General features: G+C 37.5%; 1 protein-coding gene across 1 annotated transcript in view; it reads left to right on the forward strand.

The window, feature by feature from the left end:
* The window catches only part of MRPL22 (mitochondrial ribosomal protein L22), a 45,372-nt gene that overhangs the window by 16,857 nt on the left and 12,019 nt on the right, over positions 1 to 16,496 (forward strand). The window contains exons 4-5 of the mRNA XM_036751404.1: positions 9,066 to 9,131; positions 11,349 to 11,426. Coding sequence (XP_036607299.1) covers positions 9,066 to 9,131; positions 11,349 to 11,426 — 144 coding nt within the window. The remainder of the gene's footprint in view (positions 1 to 9,065; positions 9,132 to 11,348; positions 11,427 to 16,496) is intronic.

Genomic DNA, 16,496 nt, shown 5'->3' on the forward strand with positions numbered 1-16,496 from the left:
AGCTACCGCAGAGCTCTCACTAAAATTGCAAATCAAAATACATTGTCTATTGTTTCAGTAAAAACCTAAGGTTGGACAGCCTGGCCTAGTAAATAGAGAGTGGTGCCTTGAAGCCAGAAAAAACCTGAATTTAAGTCTTGCCTCTGACACTGGCTATGTGACCCTTAGAAAGTTGCTTAATTTCTCAGTGCTCTATAAAACTCTTTAAGACAAGAGAGGGTGCTACCTGCGTTGGTAGGGTTCTTCATACAAATGAAATCAGAAATCCAGTTGTATTTTATCAATTCAGTTTAAAAAAAAACTTTTAATGCCTTTTCATTAAAGCAGATCTCCTAAGTCCTAAACTGAGGACTCATACTTGTGTAACACTTTTCCCTACTACTATTAGTCTCTCTAATATATGTATATATTATATGCATGTAATAGATGCATATATTATATACATATAATATACACATATATGTAAAATTATGTATATAAATATATATGTAAAATTAATCAGATGCATTTCTTTTAAAAGTATTCTCAACTTAACAAATTATTAAACATTTCTCTTCAGATTTCTCATTCAGACTAATTTCCTCCAATCCAGGTATTCCTACAGTTCACTACACTATATCTTAATCTGTCCAGGTCTCCCTCAATTGAAGCCTTAAAAAGATCTCCCATCATCCTTTAAAAAGTTATCGCTTTTTCTCTTTTAAGTAAATGTTGACCCTTCCCTTTTGACTTTTGAAGAGGATGAGTAAGTAGCTGTTCCCCTATCTTTTTGGTACTTGATCTCTTCTCCAGGCTCCTTCTAGGATTATGGTATTTAAATAATACTAAGTTAATCATATATCCTGCAGGTTCAAAGACAGCACACCAAAGGAAATAAGGAATGGAAACATTTCCATATAAAGAATTGCATTTAGTGGATTAATTTTTGTGGATTAATATTAGCAGTCATGACAGTTCTCTTTTCCCTCTACCCTGCTCCCCAGGACACTTTATTTCTGAAAATATAATTAGGCTGTTGCTACAGTTTTCAGCCTGTCAGCTTCTATTGTAACTGAAAGGAGATACAGTCGGTATTAAAAGATCGTCCTCTTGAGAGAAGACCACTGCTACTTCTAAAGCATTTGAAATTTCCAGCAGAGGCAAAGATGTTTAGGAAAGTTCTTTGGAGTCATCAGCTTTATCTTCATTGGCAAGCATTTTCTAAAAGAAAAAAGAAAATTAAACCCTCAAAAAGCATTTTTTCCAGCACTGACAATGTGCCTAGTGCTATGAATAGATGTTCTCCCCATTGCCTTTGTCCAGGCCATTCCTGTCCTCATTTCTGCCTCATAGAACCCCAGTTTTCCTTCAGGCACCTCCTTCTACATTCAGCCTTCCCTGATTGCTGCCAGCCTCTTCAGTCCTCTCAAACTACCCTGTATTTAACTACTTTGTGTTTTTTTTTGTATTATTCTCTTTACATTTATTCTATATATACTTATAGTTATCCTCCTGTCCTCTCTGTTAGAATATAAGCTCCTTGGGAGTGGATTGCTTTATTTATTGTATTTGTATCCCTACCACCTAACACATTTCCTGGTACCTGGTAGGTACTTAATTAATGCTTGTTGAGTAACATTATGTAAACTACTGGATATTGCTTTTCAGAGTAAAATATTTGTTTTCTTATGAAGCATTATGAAGCAAAAAGGCAAGATTACTGTTGGTTTTTTTTAATTGATGTACTTTTTATTCTGGTATATTTAGATAGTCAAATAGAAAAATATCCCTGCTCAGTTCCTCCAGGTAGAGAAACATTAACTAATGCAGCTACTGATTGGCCCCTTAAGAACAGCAAAAACTAAAGTTTACAGTTTTAAGATTAGATGCTCTAGGTCTCCCTTAACCTTTAGCTGAAAATACTGGGTTTTTTTTTAAATATATTTCCTTTAATAGATTTTTTTTAAGAAAGTAAACTCAAATTATGTTTCTATTGTATTTTATTGTTCTAGTTCACATTTAAATAATTCACAAGTCACTTTCTTTACAACAATTCTTTGAGGTAGTTAATGAAAGTATTCTAGTCACCACCTTACGAGTAAGGGCACTCTTGTTCAGTAAGGCTAAGGATCTTGTACATAGCCACACAGACCAGCAAGTGGCACAGTCAGGATTTGAAGCCAGGCCTTCTGATTCCGAGCCTAGTACTCTCTCCACTAATCTCTAAGGATGTTGAGACACTTCATAACTGTACTGAGGTGCTTCTAGACAAATCTGCAACTCATTTTCTCCTTTTAGTGGGGGACGGTGGAAACTAATCTTTAAAAACAAAAACAAAAAACTATTGTTATCTTGTTCTTACATCACCTACTTTTCCCACTATATCCTTCTCCCTCTCCCAGAGAGTCATTGCTGATAATAAAGAATAAAAAAGAGAAAAAACTTTAGTTCAGCTAATCACCACACCACCCACGTGTGACGCCGCACTTCATGTTCCACGTCTGTAGGCCCGTGAGGCTTATTTTTATGTGCGGCTGGGAAGCTAGCTCTGAAGGCAGGTTCAAAAATTCCTTGAGTAATGGCAGCACCCTTGGAATGGAGCTTCCCTGAGTGACTTCCTTAAAGGAGAGCGCCATTTGGAGCTGTGAGCTCTGCACGGGTTCTGTGTGTTGCTGTGTCGTTTTATAATTATTTTTTAACACGTGGATATTGCCTTAGAGCCATTTGAAGCTACACAGAAAAGTGAGTTTCATTAAAAATGGTATTATACGACTTAATCATTCCAATTTATTCACTAGACTTGTCTCTAAATACTTTTTGGCAGGTACAAAAAATCAAGTTCACCTACAAAGGATGAAAATTGGCCAAGCTCAAAGGTATTTGAAAGAATGTATTTATGGTTCTAAAGATACCTCACAAAGAGGAGATCCAGGCGTGTTTTGAGAAGTAGTAATGTGGAGTAATGGAAAGAGTAATAGACCCAGAGTCAGGATATCTAATTCTCAGTCCCTCACCTGCTAGTAATTCTTCTTGAATTCATAGGCAAGGGTCTTCATCTCTCTGGGTCTCAATTCCCTTACTTACAAATTGAAAGAGTTGAAGTGGGTGATCCCTAAGGATCCTTCCATTTTGAATCATTTATGTTAGAAGACCCCTTTATATTTATAACATAACCAAGGTCTGACACTTTCTAGTATTTGTACCAAGATCCCATCTATCTCTTTGTTCCTTAAACAAAAATCTTTCCTGATTCTTCCTCAGCCTGGTTAGCAGCCACTGTGGGGGGTGTAAAATCAACAACCACCAGCTCACAGAACGCTGCAAGCTCAGGTTCTTTTGATCTGCTTTGCTAAGGAAAGCAACATTAAGGGGTTAACAAATTTACTTTAATTCAGCATACAAATACCATTCACTTAGTTCAGGGGAAAAAGCCAGCACCCTGAACCTCAGAGCAAATACGAACAAATTACAAACATCGACAGACAGGCCAAATACAATTCATAGTTACCAACATCTAAGTTCAGCCCGGGAGCTCATAGCAAGGGATGGCCTAGAGTCACACGCACTACCACTGCTGTGGATCAGAGGTCCAGAAAAGAGAAAGTCAACCCCTGGTTTTATATCTTTTTCAGAATCAAGAGTGAGTTGCACATGCGACTCACCCACGTGACCTAAAATTGTCACAAAGAGGTGACTTAAACCCATGTGGTCTAAAAGCCTCTGGTGTTACAAATATGGCACTCAAACCCATGTAAAATAGGCTTTCCCTTGAGGCAAGGAGGTTGTCAAGGACTCCTAATTTAATCAAGGAAATAAAGGCCAAACTCTTCAAGGGTACTGGGTTGAACTAAGTGCTGATTGCCAACACAAACCCCTGCTGCTAGTGCTCTTCCTATCAAAGCTACCTTGTATTTATTTTGTATTTATTCTGTGTAAACTTGGATATGTACATTGGATCCTATATTTAGAGCTGGAAGGAACTTTAGAGATCATTCAGTTCAGCCTTCATATTTTGCAGTTGAGGAACTGAGATCCAGAGAGCAAAAGTGTCCTGCAGGATTCAAACCCAGGTCCTGTAACTCCAAATTTACCTTTTCACTGTACCATGATATCTGCTCCCCCAAGCCCCTAGAATAATAAGTTCTTTAAGTCTGGGTCAGTTCCTTTTTTGTCTACTCGTCTTCCGTTTCTAGCACAGTGAAGACGTTTAATAAATGCTTTTTGGTTGATCAGTTGATTCTGAGGGCTCACCAGCTCCCAGATCTCACATTCTGTGGTTCTATGATTTTAAGGGTCAAGGTGGCTACTTGGAAGGATAAGACAATTAGAATATGTAAATTCTAGTCTGCATTTAGAACAGCACACCAGTCACAGTAAGGTTTAGCTTTCTTATTTAAATACTTCAGGGATGTCTAAGGTCACCAATATGGCTATTCCCTTCCCTAATACACATTGCAGAGATTCTTTTCAAGAGTTGCAGTGGCTAAAAATTTTCTTCAACCTCATCATGTCATGAGCTTCTCTAAACTTAGGCAGATGTTAACAGACATACAGTAAGTCTGGCATCAGACCCATCCTCAATATCTTGGGAGGAGCTGCCAAAATTTCTGTCTCACTGGCCAGCATCACCTTTGTGAGCCCACAGTCATCTCTGGGTCACCTTAGGGTATCAGAGTGGGACTGTAGGGGCACTTGATTGTCCCACCTCATTGAGAGATCTTCCTTTTTGGAAGGGTGGCAGTTGCCCTCCAACTTGGGGATGAGGAATTTGGGACCTAGATAGGTGTGGTACTTGTGGTCTTCAGGCTTTTTTTGGAGGGGAGGGCTATTATTCACTCCTGTGCCACCCTCTTCCGTAGCAAATTGATGTGTTGGTTTCTGAAAATTGTCAGTTAAATTTTTTAGAGAGGAAAAGTGACTTGCTTAAGGTAACTTGGATGGTAAATAGCAGTGGCAGGATTGAAACCCAGGTACTTTAACTCCAAAATTCACCATTCTTTCTCCTGTAGGTGGTGGGATGGGTAGAAACCTAGTCTTGGAGTTGGGAAGACCTGAGTTCAAATCCTTCCTCAGCCACTCGCTAGCTACGTGACCCTGGCCAAGTCACTTAACCTCTCTTAATCTCAGTTTCCTTTTGTGTAAAAGGGGATCACAATAGCACCTATCTCTCAGAGCTGCTATGAGGATCAAATAAGATGACATATGTAAAGTATTTTTTAAACCCTAAAGAGCTATATAAATGCTAACTATATTGTTATTTACATTATATGATCTTCATCCAGATCGCGTCCTTTAACCATAGGTGCTCCTCAGGGTTCTCTCCCCGGGCTTTTTCCTCCCCTCCCCTCTCCTCTTTCCTTGGTGATCTCATAATCTCCCATGGATTTAATTATAGAATCTATGCTGATGAATCTCAAATCTACCTATCCTGTCCCAATTTCTCTACTGGATCTTCACTCTTGCATCTCCAACTGCCTTTTAGACATCTTGAACTGGATATCTAGTAGACATCTTAAACTAAGAATGTCCAACACTGAACTTGTTATCTTCCCCCTAAACTGCACCTCTCCTGGCTCCCAACTTCTCTGTTACTGTTGAGGGCAATACCATCTTTCCAGTCTGTTAGGCTCACAAACTTGCAGTCACCTTGGACTTCTCACTATCTCTCAGCTCACATCTAAGCTGGCATCAAGGCCTGTTCATTCCACTTTTTTGCAACATCTCTCAAATATGCCCCTTCTCTCTTCTGAATCAGCCACTGATCTAGGGCAGGTTCCCATCTCCTCACACTTGGATTATTTCAGTAGCCAGCCTCAAGTCTCTCCCCATTCCAGTTCATCCTCCATTCAGGCACAAAAGCGATTTTCCTAAAGCGTAGGTCCAACCGTGTTACCCCGTTGTATTCAATAAACTCCAGTGGCTCTTTATTGCCTCCAGGATCAAATATAAAATCCAGTGTTTTACATTCAAAGCCCTTCATAATTGAGAACCTACCCCCTCCCAATCTTTGCAGTCTACTTACACCTTACTCTCCTCAATGTACTCTAAAGTCCAGTGATACTGTCCTTCATGTTGTCCTTGAAATAGACACACCATCTTTCATCTTTTCATCTCTCTGGCTGCCCACCATGCCTGGAATGCTCTCCCTCCTCATCTCTACCTACTGGCTTCCCTGGCTTCTTTTTAAGTCCCAACTAAAATCCCATCTTATAATTTTATAGGAAGTTTTTCTCAACCCTTCTTAATTCTAGTGCCTTCTTTTAATTATTTCCTATATATAGCTTGTTTTTATATATTTGTTTGCTTGTTGTCTCCATCATATTGTGAGCTCCTTGAGGGCAGGGACTGTGTTTTGCCTCTTTTTGTATCCCAGGCACATAAGTGCTATATAAATGTTTAATTAATAAATGCTAATTGACACTGATACATACATATATATGTATATATGCGTATGTACATAAGTGCATATATACACATATACAGGCATATGTATACTAATGTGTGATATATGCATATTTTTTCCCCCTGGGGGGTTGGATTTGTGATTTCATTTGTGTGGGGAACTTCCGATGTGGAAACTCCCTCCACTGATTGAGACAGGCAACTCTTCTCTAACTAGAGGCAACTAGGGGGTGCAGTTGATGGTACATTGCACTTGGAATCAGGAAGACTTCAATTCAAATCTGGCCTCAGACATTTACCAGCTGTGTGACTCTGGGCCAGTCATTTAACCTCTGTTTGCCTCTGGGGGTAATAATATACCTACTTCCCAGGGTTGTTGTGAGGATCAAATGAGATAATAATTCTAAAGGACTTAGCACAGTGCCTGGCACATTAAGTGCCATATAAATGTGAGCTATCACCATTATTATTATTATTATTATAACTGGAAATCTCAATGGCCTGATGGATATTGAATCAGTGGTCACATTGCTAGAAACTGTCAGGGGCAAGATTTAACCCCTCTTCCACACTCCGTTCTTCATCCTCTGTTCACTCTGCCACACTACCTGCCTTGATTATATGTATTTACACACGCACAAACACACACATACACACAGAGAATACATATGTATACATACACATACACACACACAGAGAATACATATGTATACACACACACAAACAGATCTATGTATGATCTCTCTGTGGGTACTCCCTCTGTCAGTGCAGATCCCATTCTGTCCATATGTTTCCTCTTATCCACTGTGATTCTTGTCCATGTTCTTTAGATGTACTATAGGGAATTTTCTCAATGTGCCTGATTCTTTCCTGTGGCTCTTTTTACATTTTGTGAGTACCATTTCATCATTCACGCTGTCTATCTGGTATCCCATGATCTTGCTACGTAACCAGTTCAACTACTTTTCCCATCATATATTTCTTGTGCTCCAAACCGTAGTGATATCCCAAGATTCAAAATCATACAGTATCACCAGCAAACTGTATAAAAAATGTTTTTTTTAGTTTTTTTTGGTGGATGGAGGGTAGCAGCAGCAGCAACAGCTTAGTCTTGTTGAAGGATCTCCACAATTTCCCAAAAGAAATCCAGCCTGTTCTCTTCATCATATTCAGAATAGTACCCAACTCACTGTCCGTCTGCTCTGTCTATCCGTGGTATATATACTCATGTAGTAATTGCATTGGGTTGCTATCCAATCTTATGTCAGTCTGGACAATAGGCTGTTTTGTTTTTTAACATTTAGTTTTCACACACTTTTGTTTGTGTATACATGGCAATATGTATATTTTACATTTGTTCAGACCCATGAATTTATAGGTGTAGGGAACTTCTGGTAAAGAAAACCCTCCACTAGTGTATATCAGTAGCTTTCTCCACTGTATTGTTTTAGTGTCTGGAGTACTGAGAGGTCAGGTGAATTGTCAAGGGTCTCACAACTACGATGTGTCAGAGGGGGAACTTGAACCCTGATTTTGCTGACTCTGAGGCCTTCCTCTATTCACTATGCCACTTGTTCTCTCTTGTGTATTTTTTTCTTATGTTAAGAGTAAATTTTATTTTTTTGAAAAGTTGATTCATTATTTTAGGGTAATACTTTCAAAGACAGCAAGAGAAGCATTTTCACTGTGCATATTCTTGTTCTTAAACCTTATGTGACTTTTTTCATACAACTGAATATTTATTACATCATAATTTATTCTAATTACAGGAAATTTTTAAATGTAAAAAGGATAAAGGGAAAAAAGAGATTAAGAATTGTTAAAATGATTGTACTATTGTGGAAGCATATTAAAAAAATCACTTCCTTTTTAGTTCACCTGAAATATTAAGGAATAATATCTGTGGGGTCTAAAAGCCCTTTCCAGACTCTCTCCTTCCACCACCAACCCTCACCCTCAGAAAGGTGGGTAATAGGACAAAAGGCCTTAATTAAGGAAATGAATTGAGTAGTAACCAAAGGTAGAATAAAGATAGTTAAACCAACCAACCAACAAATACATAAATAAACAGAAAAAAATGAAAATAAATCAAAATGAATAAAGTAAATATTTCATAAGCAAATTTGTATTTGCTTTTTGTATAAGAGCATTTCCTTCCTTTCCCCTGAAGTGATTGTGCTATTGACTCATCTAAGGGTCATCTCTTCTTTCCCCTTTCTTAAAGAGGGATATTTCCCTGAGAGAAGGTATCTTCTCTATTCAGAAAGGATTAAATCGATCACAAGGTGAGGTCCAAAAGGGAATGGCATAGGGCCTGCTGTTAGGAGACCTCTAAAACATTAACCACAAACTTCATTCTAACATACTATGATCTTTCCTTGTTCCTATAAAATGTTCCCTCACTTTATCTTGAGAGAGGGATATATATCTGAGGGCATGGGGGGACTATACTGGTTTGGACATCTCTCTCTGAGGTAGAAATGACTTGGATATTAGATTAATATTAAATTAAATGAAATGTTTCTGACAGACTTGTGTCTAAGTCACGAAGTACAGAATTAATATTCTTTTCATTTACATCATTTCTTGTGGTGTCTCTTTCGCTATGTAATTAGAGCAGCAATGGCTATGTATGTTATTATTGTTTGGAAAAATTTACCAAAATTTTCAAAATCTTTTTCCAGGAAATATACCATTGTCGAAGACAAATCAAATACAGCAAAGACAAGATGTGGTACTTAGCAAAATTGGTAAGATAAAAGTGACTGACTAGAATGTGAAGTATTTAAGAAAGGAAGCAGTGGGTTTTAATGCCTATGTTTTGAAAAGTTGTATATCTTAGAATAGAGAAGATTGATTTTTAACAAAATCTAACCTAAGAAAATAGCTGGGTTTTTTGATGATGCTTAAAGGAACGAAGGTTTAATTCTATTCAGACAAATTTAATGTAGCTAACTAAAAAATAATTTTTGTCTATTAAGTTAATGACTTACCTTAATATTTAGAATTACATAGAATTTTTCTTCTGAGAAACTTAGTCACAGTGACTTTAGATATTACATGAGCAATGACCTAATGTTTAAACTAAATATCTGCAGAAACTATTTGGGGATCCTGGTTAGGTAACAGAGAGTCTTGAAGGCAGTTTTAGGACAGCAAGTTAATCTTCACAGAGTTGATACTTCATGATTTGTTATCTGGAAAATGAGGATTATGTATAAGGGAGTCTAAAGGAAAAAAATATAGGCAATTTCCCTTCTCTGCGAGAAGAGGAACTGGCCTGTTTCTTAATCCGTAACATTTTTTGCAGTTCCTTGACAGCTGTGTGCACTATCTGCCATACAGTCTATGAATTTTGTTTTTGTTGTTGTTGAGTTGTGTCTGACTCTTTGTGACCTCATTTGGTGTTGGTTGGGTTTTTTTTTTTTTTTTGCAAAAACAGTGGTTTGCCATTTTTCTCCAGCTCATTTTATAGTTGAGGAAACTGAGGCAAACAGGGTTAAATAACTTGCCCAGGGTCACATAGCTAGTAAGTGTCTGAGGCCAGATTTAAACCCAGGAAGATGAATCTTTTTGACTCCAGGCTTTATCCACTGACCTTATCTACTGTACCAACTGGCTGCCCCAAATTTTGTTTTAGTATTTACTAAGATCTTACAGTACTAGCAAAGTTTATCCTTAAACTATATAAATAAGAAGAATGATTTTGAACTAAAGGTCTTACGTTCCTTTGTTTACTTGTTTTTCTTCTATTGTGGGAGGATTAAATTGCTGCCTTTTTAGATGTCGTTAGCATTAAATAAGACTTCCACTTTTCATTCATTGATTCAATACATCGGACATTTATTACACACATATTGTGTGCAAAACACTATGGTAAGAATTAATGATACAAAGATAGATATAAACACAAACTCTGTTCTCAAGGAGCTTCCATTTTCCTTTAGTTGGTGAGTTTCTGCTTGTGACTACCATTTAAGGAAGAATCAGGGGTCATCTCTCCATGCTTACTTCTCTTCTGGCTCTGCTCCTGACTCTGACTCTGGATTTTTCAGCTTTGCCATACCTCCCTCCTCCTTACTCCCATCTTCTTCTAGCTCATTTTATGTGTTGTCTTCCCAGAGTATAGAGGCTCTTAAAAGATCAGTTTATCTTTGATTCAGTAGGAAATGAGGACTCTTTGAAGGGCTTTAAATAAATTCTATGTTCATGGTATTGTGTTAAAAGGATTATTTAGATAGTTTGCTGAAGGATTAGAAAGGGGAGAAACTCGAGGTAGGCAGCCTGGGTAGGAGGCCCTTATAGTGATCTAGGTAAGAAGAGAAATTTTAAATTAAGATAGCATATTAAGTACTTATGTGCCAGAAACTGTATCAGTGCTGAGGGTATAATTAAAAGGAAAAAGAAAAACAATTCCTACCCTCAAGGAGCTTACATTCTCTTGGAGTAAGATGGTATATAAAAGGAAACTGAAAAGTTGGGATTAGGAGAGAAGGTGGAAAAGGAGTGAACCTAGCTACCTTGGACACTTACCTTAAAATGGAGGTTCTGGGAGGAATTAGCCAATCACAGAAGGGACTACAGGGGTGAGGTGATCTTCCAGGGTGAGAAGGCTTTTGAGTCATGGTGGAGAAAGAAATTCAGAGAGGTAGAAACACAGGAAAAGCATGGCCAGCCTGGGCCTATCCAAAATGGAGGCCCCCAACCCCTTTTCAGCTTCCTTTTATGGGTTCAATTTTGCTGAAAGAATGAAGTGGGAGTGTCTTCTCATATCTCTTCTTTGGGGCCATACTGGTTTTTTCTGGAGATCATAGGCACAGAGGAGGCACTTAATAAACAGTTGTTGAATGATTGACTAGACTGCTGGTCAGGGATAGTTATTAGAATTTGGAAATCAGTGATGGTGGAAGGGATGATTACCTTTTCTAACTATGCTTTTTGTTTTCTTTGCCACTTCATAATTCCAGATAAGAGGAATGTCCATTGACCAGGCCCTGGCGCAAATGGAATTCAGTGACAAGAAGGGGGCAAAAATAATCAAAGAGGTAAATTTGGTGGAGTTTTTTCATTTTCATTTCTATAACTCTAAATATCAATGTTACTGAGTCCTAAGGTCCCTAAGTTTCTTGCCATTGGTGCTTTAAGGAACACTGAATTGGTATTGAGTTTGGTAGCTGTGGGAATTAAGAATATTTTTTATGCTGTGTGTATTGTACATTTTTCTGTATATACCTTCTTTATATTTCTTATTGACTTTTCTTTATGCCAATAATCATCAGAGGGAGCTAGAATCCTTGTTTTCAACTGACACATTCTCTACAGGTACAGGTTTTATAAATTCCTCAGTGAAGAGCTAGCTGCTTTGATGGAAGCTTTAATTCTGTTGAGTTATCTTTGGCATACTATTTCCTGTGAAGTGTCAACCAGACTGAATGGGCATCTAACCTGTGAATGGCCGGAGCCAAACCGTGCAGGCTAGAGACAGGAAAGTAAGGAATCTAACAGGTTTAATGTCAAAGTGAGGAAAATGGCTTGCAAGCAAAGACACATGTGATGGGGCCCAGCCCTGTTGAACAGTGTGGGGAGATCTTAATATTTATACCAATGGTTGTGCAGTGAGCTATAGCCCTGACAGTGAGGGCTAATAGCAACAATGTGACAAATTTGATTCATAGCAGAGCTGTGTGACCAGAACTTGTCCGAACTGTCTGAGCTCAGAGAACACTTGGTGCTGGTCAAAGCAATACAATAGTTATGTAATTTTGCGGTGGGTGAGTACCAAGGATTGTTGTTCTGCCAAGCCCTTGCTTTGGAAAAAAGGGTGTCTCCTAATATCTTGACGTTTCCCCCTTTTGGCCAAAAGGAGGGGGTCTGAAAGAATCCCTACCCTTCTGGCCAATTAAGGAGAGGCATGTATAAGCCATGATGCCACAAAAGACCGGTTGGCTCAGTACTGGCATTTTTATCCATAGAGGTCAGTTCCTTGAGGGGACCTATTGGGGAAGTGTTTCCCAGGTATCATTACAAGCCATTGTTTGCATGAAAGCAGAGAAGGGGGCAGGGCAAGAATGTAGAAGAAGAAAATGCCAACCAACCCTCAAGCTGGGGCCTTGGTGGTTTGGCACATGACAAAAATGAAGAAGAGAAAGAACTAGGACAGTATACTCAGCCCTTACCCGAAATCTTGGGACAGCTATCTCATCTGAACGTCAGCTGCTTCTGAGTCCGTACCAGACAAACCTTGAGGTCCCTGGAAGGTTCTGCCATCTGCTCAGGAGCAGGGGCTTTCTTCAGATGATCCAGGAGTCCACTCGCACAACTTTGGCAACTGTGGGAGTAGTCAGAGGGACCTGGTAGGGGCCCTTAGAAACAATAATTGATTGATCAGTATGGGGCCAGTTTTCAGATAAGAAAACTCTTTGCATCAGTCTTTGTATCTGAGTTTCTGGTCCTTAGTTAAAAGTGTCTGAATAACTGTATTGGTAAGTAGGGTGGGACTTTTTTTTTTTAACTGTTTTCCCTTTTGGAGTACTGAAGTAATTAAAAGCCTTTGATTAAGTCTTGCTAGGTGTGAAGCCCCAGGCCCACACCTTTTGCTAACTAGGTGTGAGGCCCTAAGCCCCCATACCTTTTTGCTAAGTAGGTTCTGAGCCCTCAGGGCCCTGAACAGGGTATATAAACTCAGAGGTTAGCCTTTTGTTTGGGGCTTCACTCACTAGAAGAGTAATGTGATTTGACCAAAGGAGATTCTGGGAACCCATTGTTAAGAGCCCCTTGGCTTGAAAACCCAGATGTTGGTGCTTCCCTGGTAACTCTGTACCGAGATGTTGGACAGAAAGCTGGAAGCCTGTCTACTGGTGTTATTTGATCGGTTGATATTTTCTGTTTGTATTTGCTCTGAAGTTCAGGGTGCTGGCTTTTCCCCCTGAACTAAGTGAATGATATATGTATGTTTGATTAAAATGAGATTGTTAACCCCTTGAAGTTACTTTCCTTAAAAAAGCAGATCAAAGAACCTGTGCTGGCAACCCTCCTGTGTGCTGGTGTTGTTGGTCTCTCACAGCCACAGTAGCAGCAAGCCATGTTGTTACAACAACACATAGAGATGATCCAGTTGCTGAGCGCCACAGGGCTAGGTTCAAGCAATGCAATAAAGTTTTTCATAAATTCATAATCATAATTAATTGTCAGGTCACATTAATGTCAAGGGCTCATAATGGACTAGTTTTGAGAAGGGAGATTTACATGTCACCGAGGTAACCAAGAAAACTTAAAACATAAATATCTTGAAACAAAAGATCAAAGCAGTACAATAGTTATCACCAATATTAACTAAACTCAAGTCCCCCTGTATTCTAGTGACCATTCTCAATATCCATTTAACCAGCACATTTTGAGTTCTAGATGTCTCATGTAGTCATCTGGTCCCTAAATAGTTTTTCTTGGACAATAGGTTTTATTCTCAGGATACCTCTAAAAGGGGCTCTGGTTCCAAATCTAGAGGTTCCTAGATAATTCTTAGTATAACTTAGTACAGTCACTTAAGTGTGGTTCTCCAATTTTGAAACTTCAGAGAATTTCAGTTTATGTACCATTTGCTGTTACTATCCCTATCTAAATCCTGTACCTGATACAAGAATCTTTTAAAAATTCATGAGGATCCAACTGTAAACTGAATTCTTCTGCCTTTTAAAATTATCAGACACTTTAAAAATGGGAAAATAATTTCATTTTCCTTATCGTTATCAACACAATTTATGTGTAAAATCTTTAATCCAATTTTGAGAACTTATTATGAAAACATACTCAAAGCCTGAATTTCCATGATAGATAAATTTGGAAGCCAATCATATACATATGTATATAGTTCTTAGAGAAAATGGTCTGATCCTGTTGCTTTTTCAAAATTTACTGTTCCATTTAATTAGAAAACTTTTGCATTACATCTTTGTCTTATTACTTTGTCTAATCATTTCCCCCTTCGAGGGACATCATCTCTATATTATAATTTGACTACAAGTTGAAATTGTAAGATGTTCATGTTTGCATCCTATTATAGTAACTCAGAGATATTCCAGTATGTTATTTAATAGAGTTAGTGTCATACTTACAAAACTTCTTGATTATAGAAATTTGCTATAAAAGGAAAAAGAGGGACATAGTTATAACAACATCATATATCATAATGGGAGGAAAAGCTCCCTTAGCTGTTTGATTCCAGCAATGAGTCACATCTGACAGCCAATCATGTAGTCACAGGCTGTTAAAAACAAAGCTTAGGATTAACCAGGCGGGGAAATGTCCTTTTCAGAAAGGAAGTAGCACAATGGGGAAATAGAGTCAGGAGGATTCTTCCTTGGGCTATGCGAAAGTCATCCCCAAAACTTTTCCTGGGCGCAGATATCTGCCTTTAGGAGTTCCCAGACTGCAGCACATGCCATTTTCTCCTGTTGGCTTCATGACAATTCAGACAATAGTCCCTGTAATCAAAGCTCAAAACAATAGTAAATTACTGTCCCAGGAATTTTTACCTTAAATAGCAAAATTTCACTAACCACGACTTAGGGCTTGAATATCTTTCCTGATGCTTCCCTAACAGTTAACATTTCATTTATCCTTTACTTATAAATTAAAACTAGCCATATTCTGGGGCTTCAGACATATAGCAAATATGTCATAGTTGACTCATCATTAATATGTTGAAACTACATCTTTAAATCATCCTATATGCTTTCATAATAGCCAAGATTTTCAAACAAAAATTTGCTATTATAGTAAACTTCTTCTTATTATTTGTTTTATCATTTTTATAACAAAATATACCTCATTAAATATTTAACAGTTTTCAAATATCTATTTTCTGTTGTGTCCTTTTAAAAACCCAATTCATGTGTAACAACATCCACATTAAAAAGTTGCTTTGTGTAACAGCATTTTTGTTACAATGGTCTCTCAAATTTCACAATATAAGAGAATTTAGAAATACAATAATAACATAAACAGTACCATGTATTTAAAACATGAAACAAAACTTCAGATGACATTAATTCAATTGATTGCATTTCCAAATCCTTCTGTATAAAAATCATTAATCTTATTAAATTGGCATTTTAAACTCACTTTAGAGTTAACAGGTATGGAACAATTACATTCAGTTGAACAAGTAATAATATAGTGCTTAGCATGTGCCAGTCACTGTGTTAAGCACTTTACAATCATCATATTACTTTGATCTCACAACAACCCTGGGAGGTGGGTACCATTACTATTTTTCTCTTTACAGATTAGGAAACTGGAGTAAACAGAAATAAGATAACTTGCTTAAGATTACACAGCTAATAAATTTCTGCAACTGAAACATAATTCACCTTTCCCTATTTTTTTCAACACCTTTATTTGGGGACCTGATCTGAGATGATCAAGGACAGATTAACAAAAGGTAGCTATAAGATGCAAACCTTTTACCTATTTTATTTATTTTACCTATTTTATTTATTTACCTATTTTATTTATTTAAACTATTTTATTTTTCTTTTTTCACTCTGGGATTACTTCCAAACTAGCTGCTTTTATAAAAACTAACTTTTATAAAATTTAATCTTTATTTTTCCTTAAAATAAATTCTACAGAGTGGTACCCCAAAACTTACTAAGATATTTCAGAAAGTAGTGAGTTCCTGGAATCACCCCAGATTCTCAGGAGTTCATTCCTACAATCTTAAAATGATTACTCTTCAAACTTCTTAATTTGCTAAGATTTTTTTTAGCAGTTCTACAAACTTTGATTATCTGATTTTTTTTTTCTTATTACCAAATTTCCCCCAGAAAGCCTAAAGTGGGAGTTAGTCCTACTTATTGGGACAGTTGTTTCAAGTATGAAAGTTCATTAATCTTTTCTAGTGTTCTTCCCTGGGACATGTACACAGACATTTTACATTTTATAAGGACACAAACACAGACAAAATAACAACAGATAAAACAAACCGTTCTAACAAAGCATGCAATTACAATTCTGTTTTTACTGGTTCAGCAGAGGAACATAGTTACCAAGACATTCAGTTTAAAAACAACAGAGGCCAATTAATAAAGGTGTGCAGTTTAAGAAAGGATATCCTT

This window comes from Trichosurus vulpecula, chromosome 3 (genome assembly GCF_011100635.1).
Source record: "Trichosurus vulpecula isolate mTriVul1 chromosome 3, mTriVul1.pri, whole genome shotgun sequence".
Lineage (NCBI taxonomy): Eukaryota > Metazoa > Chordata > Mammalia > Diprotodontia > Phalangeridae > Trichosurus > Trichosurus vulpecula.